The sequence below is a fragment of the Porcisia hertigi genome, chromosome 16 (assembly GCF_017918235.1).
Source record: "Porcisia hertigi strain C119 chromosome 16, whole genome shotgun sequence".
In the NCBI taxonomy this organism is placed as follows: Eukaryota; Euglenozoa; class Kinetoplastea; order Trypanosomatida; family Trypanosomatidae; genus Porcisia; species Porcisia hertigi.
This window is the reverse complement of record NC_090575.1, coordinates 551,881-565,748: the sequence shown is the minus strand read 5'-3', so window position 1 is coordinate 565,748 and position 13,868 is coordinate 551,881. Positions and strand designations below refer to the sequence as shown.

General features: G+C 56.5%; 1 protein-coding gene across 1 annotated transcript; it reads left to right on the top strand.

Annotated features, from left to right (window-relative positions):
* Window positions 1-1,681: 1,681 nt before the first annotated feature.
* On the top strand, window positions 1,682-7,260 carry JKF63_05353 (uncharacterized protein; the record flags this gene model as incomplete). Its single annotated transcript, XM_067901316.1, has 2 exons — window positions 1,682-3,415; window positions 6,412-7,260. 2 exons carry the CDS (start codon window positions 1,682-1,684, stop codon window positions 7,258-7,260), a joined length of 2,583 nt encoding a protein of 860 aa, XP_067758318.1.
* Between the last annotated feature and the right edge of the window lie 6,608 nt (window positions 7,261-13,868).

Below are 13,868 nucleotides of genomic sequence, written 5' to 3'. Positions count from 1 at the left end.
ACTTTACAGCATCTGTACGGCGGGTGGTGGTGGTGCAGCAGCCCTCAGTGCTCTGCCACGGGGGGGGGGGATGGTCGGATTCGGTAAGTATCGGCCATACCACACCACCGAACAGAAGGCGATGATAAAGGTGGGCTTACTTTTTCCCCTTCCTTTACAGGACAGCCTGCGGGCCAATTCATCGTCGGCGCCAAGAGGCGACTCGACCCTAGAAGACCCGTTGGGGCGCTGAGTGAGTGCCTACAGAGGTTAACTTTTTCTGAGAGTTCCTCTCTGTGCACCAGTCCCCTGAGCAGAGGGGCATCAACACGCTGCAAGGGGAGAATATGCAAGGAATGCTTCGCGCATGCCGGCGTTGTCATCAGTCGGCACGTGTCACGTTTCTTCAACAACTCTTGGAAAAGGGTTCACACGTACCGGGCAGGCTGGTCTCACCAAACGACGGCTCTGGAGAGGTGAGTGTACCTTGACATGATCAAAACCAATATGCCATTAGAGGAGGAGGAGGAGGGGGGGGGAGGCGGCGGGGCAGGGCAGGCAGGCCCTTACGCGGTGATCCTCCTCTGAACACGGGCGACCCCAGCGGACGCAAAACGTGCCTCGTCTTGGCTTCAAGGAAGGTTTGCCGGATATGAACCCCGGACACCCGAACAATGATGATGACATCTTCTACTGGGTGGGGGGCCCCCCTTTCTAAAGTGGGCGTGGTACTTGGGGACAATGGCGTCACAGCACACGGAATTCAATCCCTTCCCCTCCTGAGAACGGCTTCCACTTCCCCACGCAACACATGTGGGGCTCTTCCCCGCTCCTCTCCATTGTCCCACAAGACTAGAAAATTAACATATACTTTTCTCAGATGGATCCTCATATATCCCGCTACCATATTCGAAAACCAAAGTCGTTTCCGTGCGAGACTACGTGAGCCCCAAAGGCCATTGCCCAGTGACGCGTCTGCTCTTCTTTGAAGACTCTACCGACCACCACCACCACCACCACCCACCATCGGAAAGACCACCTTGCGACAGTCCCCCACAATTGCCCAGGTGAAGAATCTTTGTTTCATCGGTCTCTCCCGAGGGTGAGCACCTTACCCCATCTTCCTTGACCACACCTTTCGTCCATCGATTCCTCCCTTCCCCTTTCTGTGCATCCACCACCATCACTTCTCCTCTGCCCGACGGCCATATATATATATATATATAATCTGCCTTTTTCCCCTTTTCTTTCCTTGCATCATCCGCCACCCTCCCCCCCCCCCTCGGCATCGGACATCGTCTCCGCTACTGCCGTCCGCGTCACCACCCCGAAGCTCACAAAAGCTTTCCGCCTCTCCCCGCCAAACATACCACACTTTTTTCAGAGTTTCTCATATCTCGTTTTCCCGCTGTGCACCCCCACTCCCCTCAAAGCGACACAGACCATACGTGGCAGCCCTGTACATTAGCCTTCCCCTGCCTCTACACTCCCTCGTTTCCCCCTTCCCCTGATCTTTGTATATACGTACGCATCTATATATATATATTTCACCCCACACCCCCCTCCCTCCAACAACCCCCCTCCACGTTTTCGGTTTTTTCTCGCCCCTCCCCTCCAACACGCTTCTCTTCCACAACTTTCGCACACGCGCACCACAGCACCCGTTCCTCTCACAACAGCAACCATGAGCAACGCTGCGGACATGACTTACCCGGCGGAGGCCGCTGCTTCTGCCGATGTGCCGGAGGTAAGCGACATCACGCTGGAGGCTGCACGCAAGCAGAAGATCCACAACCTGAAGCTGAAGACGGCGTGCCTGTCGAACGAGGAGTTCATCCAGGACCTGCACGTGTCCGACTGGAGCGAGACGCAGAAACAAAAGCTCGCTGCTGCGCATGAGAAGGCTGCGGAGCTGCTTTCTGCGGTGGAAAGCGGGACGAAGTGGGCGCTGACGGAGGCGTACGACGTGCAGAAGCTGATGCGCGTGTGCGGGTTGGAGATGTCCCTGCGTGAGCTGTACAAGCCAGAGGACAAACCGCAGTTCATGGAGATCGTTGCGCTGAAGAAGACGCTGAACGAGTTGAAGCAGCACCCAAACAAGACGCGGACTGTGTCTTTCACGGGGATGATTGACAACGGCGCTGTGAAGCTGGAGAAGGCGGAGGAGGAGCTGCGCCAGTCGCAGCTGGATGCGTCGGACCTGGCGAAGGTGCCGGTGCCCGTGCTGAAGGTCATCGAGGACTGCCTGAACGTGACCGTTGTGCAGAACGCGCTGCAGGGCAACGAGGAGCAGATCGAGGCGCAGCTCGCTGCGATCGAGAAGGCGGGCGAGATCCGGGACGTTGCGCTTGCGGACGGCGAGATGGCGATCGCGGAGGAGCAGTACTACATCAAGGCGCAGCTGCTGGAGCACCTGGTAGAGCTCGTAGCGGACAAGTTCCGCATTATTGGGCAGACGGAGGACGAGAACAAGCCCTTTGAGCGTGTCGCGGACACGCAGAAGCGCGCGTTCCAGGAGACCTCTGCGCTGAAGGATGCGAAGCGGCGTCTGAAGGGGCGGTGCGAGGACGACTTGCGTAGCCTGCACGACGCGATCCAGAAGGCGGACCTCGAGGACGCGGAGGCGCAGAAGCGGTTTGCGACGCAGAAGGAGAAGAGTGAGCAGGTGATCGCAGAGAACGTGTACCGGCAGGATGAGGCGTGGCGCAAGATCCAGGAGCTGGAGCGTGCGCTGCAGCGGCTGGGGTCGGAGCGCTTCGAGGAGGTGAAGCGACGGATCGAGGAGAACGACCGCGAGGAGCGACGCCGTGTGGAGTACCAGCAGTTCCTGGACGTCTGCGGGCAGCACAAGAAGCTGCTGGAGCTGTCCGTGTACAACTGCGACCTTGCGCTGCGGTGCACGGGCATGGTGGAGGAGCTGATTGCGGAGAGCTGCAGCGGCGTCAAGTTGCGTCACAGCAAGCTGAACGAGGAGCTCGCGGAGCTGCGGCTGCAGGTGCACCAGGAGTACCTGGAGGCGTTCCGGCGTCTGTACAAGACGCTCGGGCAGCTTGTGTACAAGAAGGAGAAGCGCCTCGAGGAAATCGACCGCCAGATCCGGACGACGCACATCCAGCTGGAGTTTGCCATCGAGACGTTCGACCCAAATGCGAAGAAGCACTCGGACACAAAGAAGGAGCTGTACAAGCTGCGCGCGCAGGTGGAGGAGGAGCTGGAAATGCTGAAGGACAAGATGGCGCAGGCGCTGGAGATGTTCGGTCCGACGGAGGACGCGCTGATGCAGGCGGGTATCGAGTTTGTGCACCCCGCGGAGGAGGTGGAGGACGGCAACCTGAACCGCCGCAGCAAGATCGTGGAGTACCGCGCACACCTCGCAAAGCAGGAGGAGGTGAAGATCGCCGCAGAGCGCGAGGAGCTGAAGCGCTCGAAGGTGCTGCAGAGCCAGCAGTACCGTGGCAAGACAGTGCAGCAAATCACAGAGTAGGAGAATGTGTCTGCAGAGTGCCCAAGACATCATCTTTCTCAGCAAGAGCGGGGCTGGTTACCCCACAACAACGTTTCCCATTTGCCCGCGTGCGTGAACGCATCATATCGATGAATCGACAGCCCCCCCCACCCCCACCCCTCCTTCCTTCACACACACACACAGCTACATCTCTCTCCTCTCTCGCCTCTCTGTATATGGGAAACGGTCTTTGGCGGTATTTCACGTGTCCCCGAGTGCGCCCTGTGCCAGTGTATTCGGACTGATGTACACTATTGCCTCATTTTTGTTTAGATTTGTGCGATTCTTATGTACTTGTGTTTGTGTGTGGATGCATGTGCCTGCCCGTGTGTGTGTGTGTGTGTGTGTCCACCCCCCTCTGTTTTGTCGGGAGTTCTTCGTTGCTAGTTTCGTGAAATTCATGTAAAGTATTTCCATGACCAAGGTAAATGTATTTGTGGGCTTCTTTTGCATGCACTCTCTCTTTTCCATGTTCATCTCCTTGAGTGGTCCTGTCTGTCGGCCTGGCGGTGTGTTTGTGCTCTCTTGGGGAAGGTGATGGTGGTAGCCAACACCTCAGCTCCTCGTTTCACTCATGGCGTCCCTCTCCCTGTGCCTGGTCTGCCGTGGTTGTGCTGGATAATACAGATGCACTCTGTGCTCGGTGGCCCCCTCCCTCTCCCCTTTTTCTTATGTTATGTCTTTCTCGCACGCTAACTCGAAATTCTTCTCCAGTGATGAAACCGTAAGCAACAGCGAGGGCTCACATGGTGCCGCACCCGTCTTGAGGGTGATGGAAAGCCGATGACCTTGCCACCTTCAGGTTGGGAGGTGTGCGACCGCACCTCGCCACGCAGGCTGTTGCAGCTGTAGGGCCGGATGCCATGAATGGCCATTTCGGTCAGGTGCCGTTCTTTCCTGCTCGGGTGTGCCCCCCCCCACCCACCGGTTAGGTGTGAAGAGAGAGCAATTAGCAGGCAGGCACCAATAGAAGGTGAAGGGGGGAGGAGCGTGGACGCGAAGATTAGGGGTGCGCCAAACTCACGCCTCCCCATCATTGTCACGCCTGTCGCTACACCAGACGTCTGTGTGTGTGCTACTTCTCCGGGCAGCCCCGTTCTGGACAGGAAATGTCTTCCACATCTCCCCATCGCGTTGCTTCTGCCACCACCGGCTCTGCCCAGTTGCGCTTTCGTCCATCGATTCCTCCCTTCCCCTTTCTGTGCATCCACCACCATCACTTCTCCTCTGCCCGACGGCCATATATATATAATCTGCCTTTTCCCCTTTTCTTTCCTTGCATCATCCGCCACCCTCCCCCCCCCTCGGCATCGGACATCGTCTCCGCTACTGCCGTCCGCGTCACCACCCCGAAGCTCACAAAAGCTTTCCGCCTCTCCCCGCCAAACATACCACACTTTTTTCAGAGTTTCTCATATCTCGTTCTCCCGCTGTGCACCCCCACTCCCCTCAAAGCGACACAGACCATACGTGGCAGCCCTGTACATTAGCCTTCCCCTGCCTCTACACTCCCTCGTTTCCCCCTTCCCCTGATCTTTGTATATACGTACGCATCTATATATATATATATATTTCACCCCACACCCCCCTCCCTCCAACAACCCCCCTCCACGTTTTCGGTTTTTTCTCGCCCCTCCCCTCCAACACGCTTCTCTTCCACAACTTTCGCACACGCGCACCACAGCACCCGTTCCTCTCACAACAGCAACCATGAGCAACGCTGCGGACATGACTTACCCGGCGGAGGCCGCTGCTTCTGCCGATGTGCCGGAGGTAAGCGACATCACGCTGGAGGCTGCACGCAAGCAGAAGATCCACAACCTGAAGCTGAAGACGGCGTGCCTGTCGAACGAGGAGTTCATCCAGGACCTGCACGTGTCCGACTGGAGCGAGACGCAGAAACAAAAGCTCGCTGCTGCGCATGAGAAGGCTGCGGAGCTGCTTTCTGCGGTGGAAAGCGGGACGAAGTGGGCGCTGACGGAGGCGTACGACGTGCAGAAGCTGATGCGCGTGTGCGGGTTGGAGATGTCCCTGCGTGAGCTGTACAAGCCAGAGGACAAACCGCAGTTCATGGAGATCGTTGCGCTGAAGAAGACGCTGAACGAGTTGAAGCAGCACCCAAACAAGACGCGGACTGTGTCTTTCACGGGGATGATTGACAACGGCGCTGTGAAGCTGGAGAAGGCGGAGGAGGAGCTGCGCCAGTCGCAGCTGGATGCGTCGGACCTGGCGAAGGTGCCGGTGCCCGTGCTGAAGGTCATCGAGGACTGCCTGAACGTGACCGTTGTGCAGAACGCGCTGCAGGGCAACGAGGAGCAGATCGAGGCGCAGCTCGCTGCGATCGAGAAGGCGGGCGAGATCCGGGACGTTGCGCTTGCGGACGGCGAGATGGCGATCGCGGAGGAGCAGTACTACATCAAGGCGCAGCTGCTGGAGCACCTGGTAGAGCTCGTAGCGGACAAGTTCCGCATTATTGGGCAGACGGAGGACGAGAACAAGCCCTTTGAGCGTGTCGCGGACACGCAGAAGCGCGCGTTCCAGGAGACCTCTGCGCTGAAGGATGCGAAGCGGCGTCTGAAGGGGCGGTGCGAGGACGACTTGCGTAGCCTGCACGACGCGATCCAGAAGGCGGACCTCGAGGACGCGGAGGCGCAGAAGCGGTTTGCGACGCAGAAGGAGAAGAGTGAGCAGGTGATCGCAGAGAACGTGTACCGGCAGGATGAGGCGTGGCGCAAGATCCAGGAGCTGGAGCGTGCGCTGCAGCGGCTGGGGTCGGAGCGCTTCGAGGAGGTGAAGCGACGGATCGAGGAGAACGACCGCGAGGAGCGACGCCGTGTGGAGTACCAGCAGTTCCTGGACGTCTGCGGGCAGCACAAGAAGCTGCTGGAGCTGTCCGTGTACAACTGCGACCTTGCGCTGCGGTGCACGGGCATGGTGGAGGAGCTGATTGCGGAGAGCTGCAGCGGCGTCAAGTTGCGTCACAGCAAGCTGAACGAGGAGCTCGCGGAGCTGCGGCTGCAGGTGCACCAGGAGTACCTGGAGGCGTTCCGGCGTCTGTACAAGACGCTCGGGCAGCTTGTGTACAAGAAGGAGAAGCGCCTCGAGGAAATCGACCGCCAGATCCGGACGACGCACATCCAGCTGGAGTTTGCCATCGAGACGTTCGACCCAAATGCGAAGAAGCACTCGGACACAAAGAAGGAGCTGTACAAGCTGCGCGCGCAGGTGGAGGAGGAGCTGGAAATGCTGAAGGACAAGATGGCGCAGGCGCTGGAGATGTTCGGTCCGACGGAGGACGCGCTGATGCAGGCGGGTATCGAGTTTGTGCACCCCGCGGAGGAGGTGGAGGACGGCAACCTGAACCGCCGCAGCAAGATCGTGGAGTACCGCGCACACCTCGCAAAGCAGGAGGAGGTGAAGATCGCCGCAGAGCGCGAGGAGCTGAAGCGCTCGAAGGTGCTGCAGAGCCAGCAGTACCGTGGCAAGACAGTGCAGCAAATCACAGAGTAGGAGAATGTGTCTGCAGAGTGCCCAAGACATCATCTTTCTCAGCAAGAGCGGGGCTGGTTACCCCACAACAACGTTTCCCATTTGCCCGCGTGCGTGAACGCATCATATCGATGAATCGACAGCCCCCCCCACCCCCACCCCTCCTTCCTTCACACACACACACAGCTACATCTCTCTCCTCTCTCGCCTCTCTGTATATGGGAAACGGTCTTTGGCGGTATTTCACGTGTCCCCGAGTGCGCCCTGTGCCAGTGTATTCGGACTGATGTACACTATTGCCTCATTTTTGTTTAGATTTGTGCGATTCTTATGTACTTGTGTTTGTGTGTGGATGCATGTGCCTGCCCGTGTGTGTGTGTGTGTGTGTGTCCACCCCCCTCTGTTTTGTCGGGAGTTCTTCGTTGCTAGTTTCGTGAAATTCATGTAAAGTATTTCCATGACCAAGGTAAATGTATTTGTGGGCTTCTTTTGCATGCACTCTCTCTTTCCATGTTCATCTCCTTGAGTGGTCCTGTCTGTCGGCCTGGCGGTGTGTTTGTGCTCTCTTGGGGAAGGTGATGGTGGTAGCCAACACCTCAGCTCCTCGTTTCACTCATGGCGTCCCTCTCCCTGTGCCTGGTCTGCCGTGGTTGTGCTGGATAATACAGATGCACTCTGTGCTCGGTGGCCCCCTCCCTCTCCCCTTTTTCTTATGTTATGTCTTTCTCGCACGCTAACTCGAAATTCTTCTCCAGTGATGAAACCGTAAGCAACAGCGAGGGCTCACATGGTGCCGCACCCGTCTTGAGGGTGATGGAAAGCCGATGACCTTGCCACCTTCAGGTTGGGAGGTGTGCGACCGCACCTCGCCACGCAGGCTGTTGCAGCTGTAGGGCCGGATGCCATGAATGGCCATTTCGGTCAGGTGCCGTTCTTTCCTGCTCGGGTGTGCCCCCCCCCACCCACCGGTTAGGTGTGAAGAGAGAGCAATTAGCAGGCAGGCACCAATAGAAGGTGAAGGGGGGAGGAGCGTGGACGCGAAGATTAGGGGTGCGCCAAACTCACGCCTCCCCATCATTGTCACGCCTGCCGCTACACCAGACGTCTGTGTGTGTGCTACTTCTCCGGGCAACCTCGTTCTGGACAGGAAATGTCTTCCACATCTCCCCATCGCGTTGCTTCTGCCACCACCGGCTCTGCCCAGTTGCGCTTTCGTCCATCGATTCCTCCCTTCCCCCTTTCTGTGCATCCACCACCATCACTTCTCCTCTGCCCGACGGCCATATATATATAATCTGCCTTTTTCCCCTTTTCTTTCCTTGCATCGTCCGCCACCCTCCCCCCCCCCTCGGCATCGGACATCGTCTCCGCTACTGCCGTCCGCGTCACCACCCCGAAGCTCACAAAAGCTTTCCGCCTCTCCCCGCCAAACATACCACACTTTTTTCAGAGTTTCTCATATCTCGTTCTCCCGCTGTGCACCCCCACTCCCCTCAAAGCGACACAGACCATACGTGGCAGCCCTGTACATTAGCCTTCCCCTGCCTCTACACTCCCTCGTTTCCCCCTTCCCCTGATCTTTGTATATACGTACGCATCTATATATATATATATATTTCACCCCACACCCCCTCCCTCCAACAACCCCCTCCACGTTTTCGGTTTTTCTCGCCCCTCCTCCAACACGCTTCTCTTCCACAACTTTCGCACACGCGCACCACAGCACCCGTTCCTCTCACAACAGCAACCATGAGCAACGCTGCGGACATGACTTACCCGGCGGAGGCCGCTGCTTCTGCCGATGTGCCGGAGGTAAGCGACATCACGCTGGAGGCTGCACGCAAGCAGAAGATCCACAACCTGAAGCTGAAGACGGCGTGCCTGTCGAACGAGGAGTTCATCCAGGACCTGCACGTGTCCGACTGGAGCGAGACGCAGAAACAAAAGCTCGCTGCTGCGCATGAGAAGGCTGCGGAGCTGCTTTCTGCGGTGGAAAGCGGGACGAAGTGGGCGCTGACGGAGGCGTACGACGTGCAGAAGCTGATGCGCGTGTGCGGGTTGGAGATGTCCCTGCGTGAGCTGTACAAGCCAGAGGACAAACCGCAGTTCATGGAGATCGTTGCGCTGAAGAAGACGCTGAACGAGTTGAAGCAGCACCCAAACAAGACGCGGACTGTGTCTTTCACGGGGATGATTGACAACGGCGCTGTGAAGCTGGAGAAGGCGGAGGAGGAGCTGCGCCAGTCGCAGCTGGATGCGTCGGACCTGGCGAAGGTGCCGGTGCCCGTGCTGAAGGTCATCGAGGACTGCCTGAACGTGACCGTTGTGCAGAACGCGCTGCAGGGCAACGAGGAGCAGATCGAGGCGCAGCTCGCTGCGATCGAGAAGGCGGGCGAGATCCGGGACGTTGCGCTTGCGGACGGCGAGATGGCGATCGCGGAGGAGCAGTACTACATCAAGGCGCAGCTGCTGGAGCACCTGGTAGAGCTCGTAGCGGACAAGTTCCGCATTATTGGGCAGACGGAGGACGAGAACAAGCCCTTTGAGCGTGTCGCGGACACGCAGAAGCGCGCGTTCCAGGAGACCTCTGCGCTGAAGGATGCGAAGCGGCGTCTGAAGGGGCGGTGCGAGGACGACTTGCGTAGCCTGCACGACGCGATCCAGAAGGCGGACCTCGAGGACGCGGAGGCGCAGAAGCGGTTTGCGACGCAGAAGGAGAAGAGTGAGCAGGTGATCGCAGAGAACGTGTACCGGCAGGATGAGGCGTGGCGCAAGATCCAGGAGCTGGAGCGTGCGCTGCAGCGGCTGGGGTCGGAGCGCTTCGAGGAGGTGAAGCGACGGATCGAGGAGAACGACCGCGAGGAGCGACGCCGTGTGGAGTACCAGCAGTTCCTGGACGTCTGCGGGCAGCACAAGAAGCTGCTGGAGCTGTCCGTGTACAACTGCGACCTTGCGCTGCGGTGCACGGGCATGGTGGAGGAGCTGATTGCGGAGAGCTGCAGCGGCGTCAAGTTGCGTCACAGCAAGCTGAACGAGGAGCTCGCGGAGCTGCGGCTGCAGGTGCACCAGGAGTACCTGGAGGCGTTCCGGCGTCTGTACAAGACGCTCGGGCAGCTTGTGTACAAGAAGGAGAAGCGCCTCGAGGAAATCGACCGCCAGATCCGGACGACGCACATCCAGCTGGAGTTTGCCATCGAGACGTTCGACCCAAATGCGAAGAAGCACTCGGACACAAAGAAGGAGCTGTACAAGCTGCGCGCGCAGGTGGAGGAGGAGCTGGAAATGCTGAAGGACAAGATGGCGCAGGCGCTGGAGATGTTCGGTCCGACGGAGGACGCGCTGATGCAGGCGGGTATCGAGTTTGTGCACCCCGCGGAGGAGGTGGAGGACGGCAACCTGAACCGCCGCAGCAAGATCGTGGAGTACCGCGCACACCTCGCAAAGCAGGAGGAGGTGAAGATCGCCGCAGAGCGCGAGGAGCTGAAGCGCTCGAAGGTGCTGCAGAGCCAGCAGTACCGTGGCAAGACAGTGCAGCAAATCACAGAGTAGGAGAATGTGGCGCTGCTTCGGGCATCCGGCATGTCCTCTCAGAGGATTACAGATCGTGTCGAGGTGCACTGCTCGGAAGGACTCACCCAGTGCTCCGGGTCACCGTAGGCTGCTGCTGGCGAACGTGGCTGTCAAGTGGATATCTGTTCTCGAATCTTGCTCTACAAGTTTTTTTTGTCAGGGACACTCGTTCGTGGCTCCATGTGGGTTCGACTGCGTCGCTGATATCGAAAACCATCGTCGGCGCATCGTAGCGATGCTTCTCCGTGAACCGTCAACGTTTTGTGCACGCAAGACGACTGTGTGTATTAAGCATTCCTTTTCCCCTGTTTTTTTATTGGTCTTTTTTATTTGATGTATCTCTGCTCGTTGTCCCCGGATAAAAAAGGTCGAAGGTGTTAACACCTGCCCGCCCGCGCGTACCCACGCACATGCACAACAGTTTTTTTTTTGGGAGGGGGGCGTAGGTTACTCCATTTTTTTTTGTGCATATATATTTATGTCTTTTTTTTTGATGTTCTGTCGTTTGTATGGGTGAATTACTTTTGTACTCTTCCCCATATCCTTGATGTATGTATCCTGCGTTCTATGGGGTTTGTTGGACGATGTTTTTTTTTCGTATGTGTATGTCTGCTTCACTTGTGTGTTCGTTCTTGTAGGCATGCATGCATGCGGGTAGGTAGGCGTGAGAGGGCGAGGTCATGGCGAGTATAGAGGGTAGGAGGGAAGGGAGAAGGTTTTAGGCGACAGACACACACATTATCTAGGTGTCTCCCCGTTCATGATCTCGCTGAGATGTGCTGCGGGACACCTTCGCTTTAGGCGGATCTCTCCGGCCTCTCTCCAATCTTCTTCCTTTTTTCCCTTGCCTTTTAGTGACGCACACTGTGTCGCACCATATCCCTCTCTTACCCCTTTTTTTGCTTCTTTCACCCCCCCCCCCTCTCTCCCTCTCTCCCTTGCCTGTTGATGACAAATCGAAAGGGATTTGGACGTTGATGTTGTCATGAGTCCTGCTGTTTAAATCTTGCCTTCACGCCTCCTCCCCACACCTGCGTGCGCTTTCTTCGCATCACACACACACACACACACGCACGCGAGTTTCCATCATTTTTATAAGTGCTATGGTGCTTATTATTTTAATTTTTTTTTGTTTGAGGGGCGGTACAAGTGGCGTGGGAGTGAGAGGTGGGGTGGAGGGTGAAGGTAGGCAGGCAGATAGAGACGGTGCTTCCCCTCCCCCCACTTTCCCAGTCTCGTTGATCTTCGTAATGTAATACGACACACACACGCATTTCTTCATGTATCTATCAAAGTATACATTTGCACACAATCATATATCTTTGTAGGTATGTATGCATTTGTCTATATATGCCTATATATATATTTTTTTTTTTCGGCCCCCCAACAAAAAAAAAACATGCGGCTGGTCTGCTACCTTCTCCCTCGTACCGGGCTTCTCTCACACTCCTCCCCTCCCCTCCCCTCCTCCCCTCCCCCCTCCAACGGCCCTCATTCGTTAGCCGCCCTTTCTCTTTTGACTTGCTTGTTTTCGCTCACTTGCACCCTTTTTGAAACAAAAAAATGTCCTCCACACACACACACACACACACGCTGTGCAGCCTCATCAAGTGGGGGAGTGTTTTTCGTGTATGTATATGCTATATCTTAGTCTCTGTGTTCTGTGAAGGATCCTCCCCCTCCATCCCCCCCCTCCTCTGTTGACCCTGCCTTATGAAAAGGTCCACGTGTCTTCATCCATCACCCCCTATGTTATTCATCCCTCTTTGCTGTCAAGTCATCTCGTCAGATCGCTGCTCAATTTTCATGGTTGGCACCTATGGGAAACACGCAGAAAAATAGAAGGGGGAGGAGGCTAAAAGCTGAGTGGCTGGGGGGTGCGGTTATTGGAGATTTAGAGGGAGAAAGAATGAAGGTGAAGGAGAGGCGGGGTGGAGGGGGGGGGGGGCGAAGTGGCGCTCTCGACCTCACCACCCGCCTTTTTTTTTGCAAGTGGGATGTTGTAGGAAACCACCAGGGGCACCACCACCGACATTTAATAACGCACGGCCCTCACGCACAAGCCCCCCTTCCACTCGCCCGAAAAATAAAACGGGCCAACTCAGCCACACACACACACAAAAACGTAAAAAAAACATCGTGAGGATGCAACTCCAGAGCCCCACAAAGCGACTTTGATATGCTTCACGCACGCTCCGCTGACCCCCCCCCCCCGCCCCCTGCACCCCACCACATATAGCTTTCTGTGTAGGTGCGCGTCGATGAAAGTAGCGTGTGTGTCTACCGACAGGGACAGACAGGAGTGTCTTCGTGTGTATGTGTGTGGTGGGTTGTGAAGACGGAGAAGGGGTGGCGAGCTGTTCTCATGCCTTTCGCTTCTCACATCGCCCTTTTCTCATGAAGTCCCCTTGAAGGTGCTACTTCACTCCGTCTTTGCTGAGTGACCCTCGTTCTCTCCCTTTGCTGTGAGTGAGCGCAGCAAAGGGGGAGAATAGAGGATCGGGGTTTGGCACCACCGCCGCGCCTCTCTCTTCCTCCACTTCCTCTTACTTTCCTGCTTTTCCCCTTTCCTTTTTCGCTATACGTGCGTCCATTTATATACTCTTCACCCCCGAACCTCTTACTGCCCTACAGCACACACAGACCCCTTCTCCTCTCCATCTATTTCCCCATCGCTCACTTTTAGATCGCGCGTACAGACACCCACTCTTTTTTATTTATTTCTATTGCGCCTTCCTCTTTTTTCTTGCTATTTGATTATATTTCGGTTTCTCTGGTCCAGTCGCCTCCCTCCCCCCCCTCCCCAGCCTAACACACCCTCTACACCCCACCTCTCCCTCGCCCCGCCCAGCAAGCACGAATACACCCAGAAGTTTCCTGTTCGGCATTCACGTTTTCCATTTTTCTTTGAAAAACACTCAAGTGCGCACCCCCCTCCTCCTCCCATTTTACCCCCCCCTTTACCACTTCTCTTTGTCGTGTGTGCTGTTCTTTCCTGTCTTTTTTTCTCTAACCAACATCCCAACACACACACGCACACGCACACTTTTTTGCTGTCTTCATTCTCAGTGTGAACCCTCACAGGCTACAGACACCCGTCTCTCTCTTTTTTTTTTTTAAACACCTCATCTTGTTTTCGTCCCTCGGACGCGCTGCCTCTTCTCTTGTCCTTATCCCTATCGCACACATTTCCTCAAACATTTTTTTTGTGTGTGTGTGTCGCACCAGAGTGCACACATAGACAGCGAAACCCACTCGCCTGAAAACCTCAGCAGTTGCTGAAGAGACGTGTCTCAGCATCTTCCTCCTCTGTTTTTTTTGCACT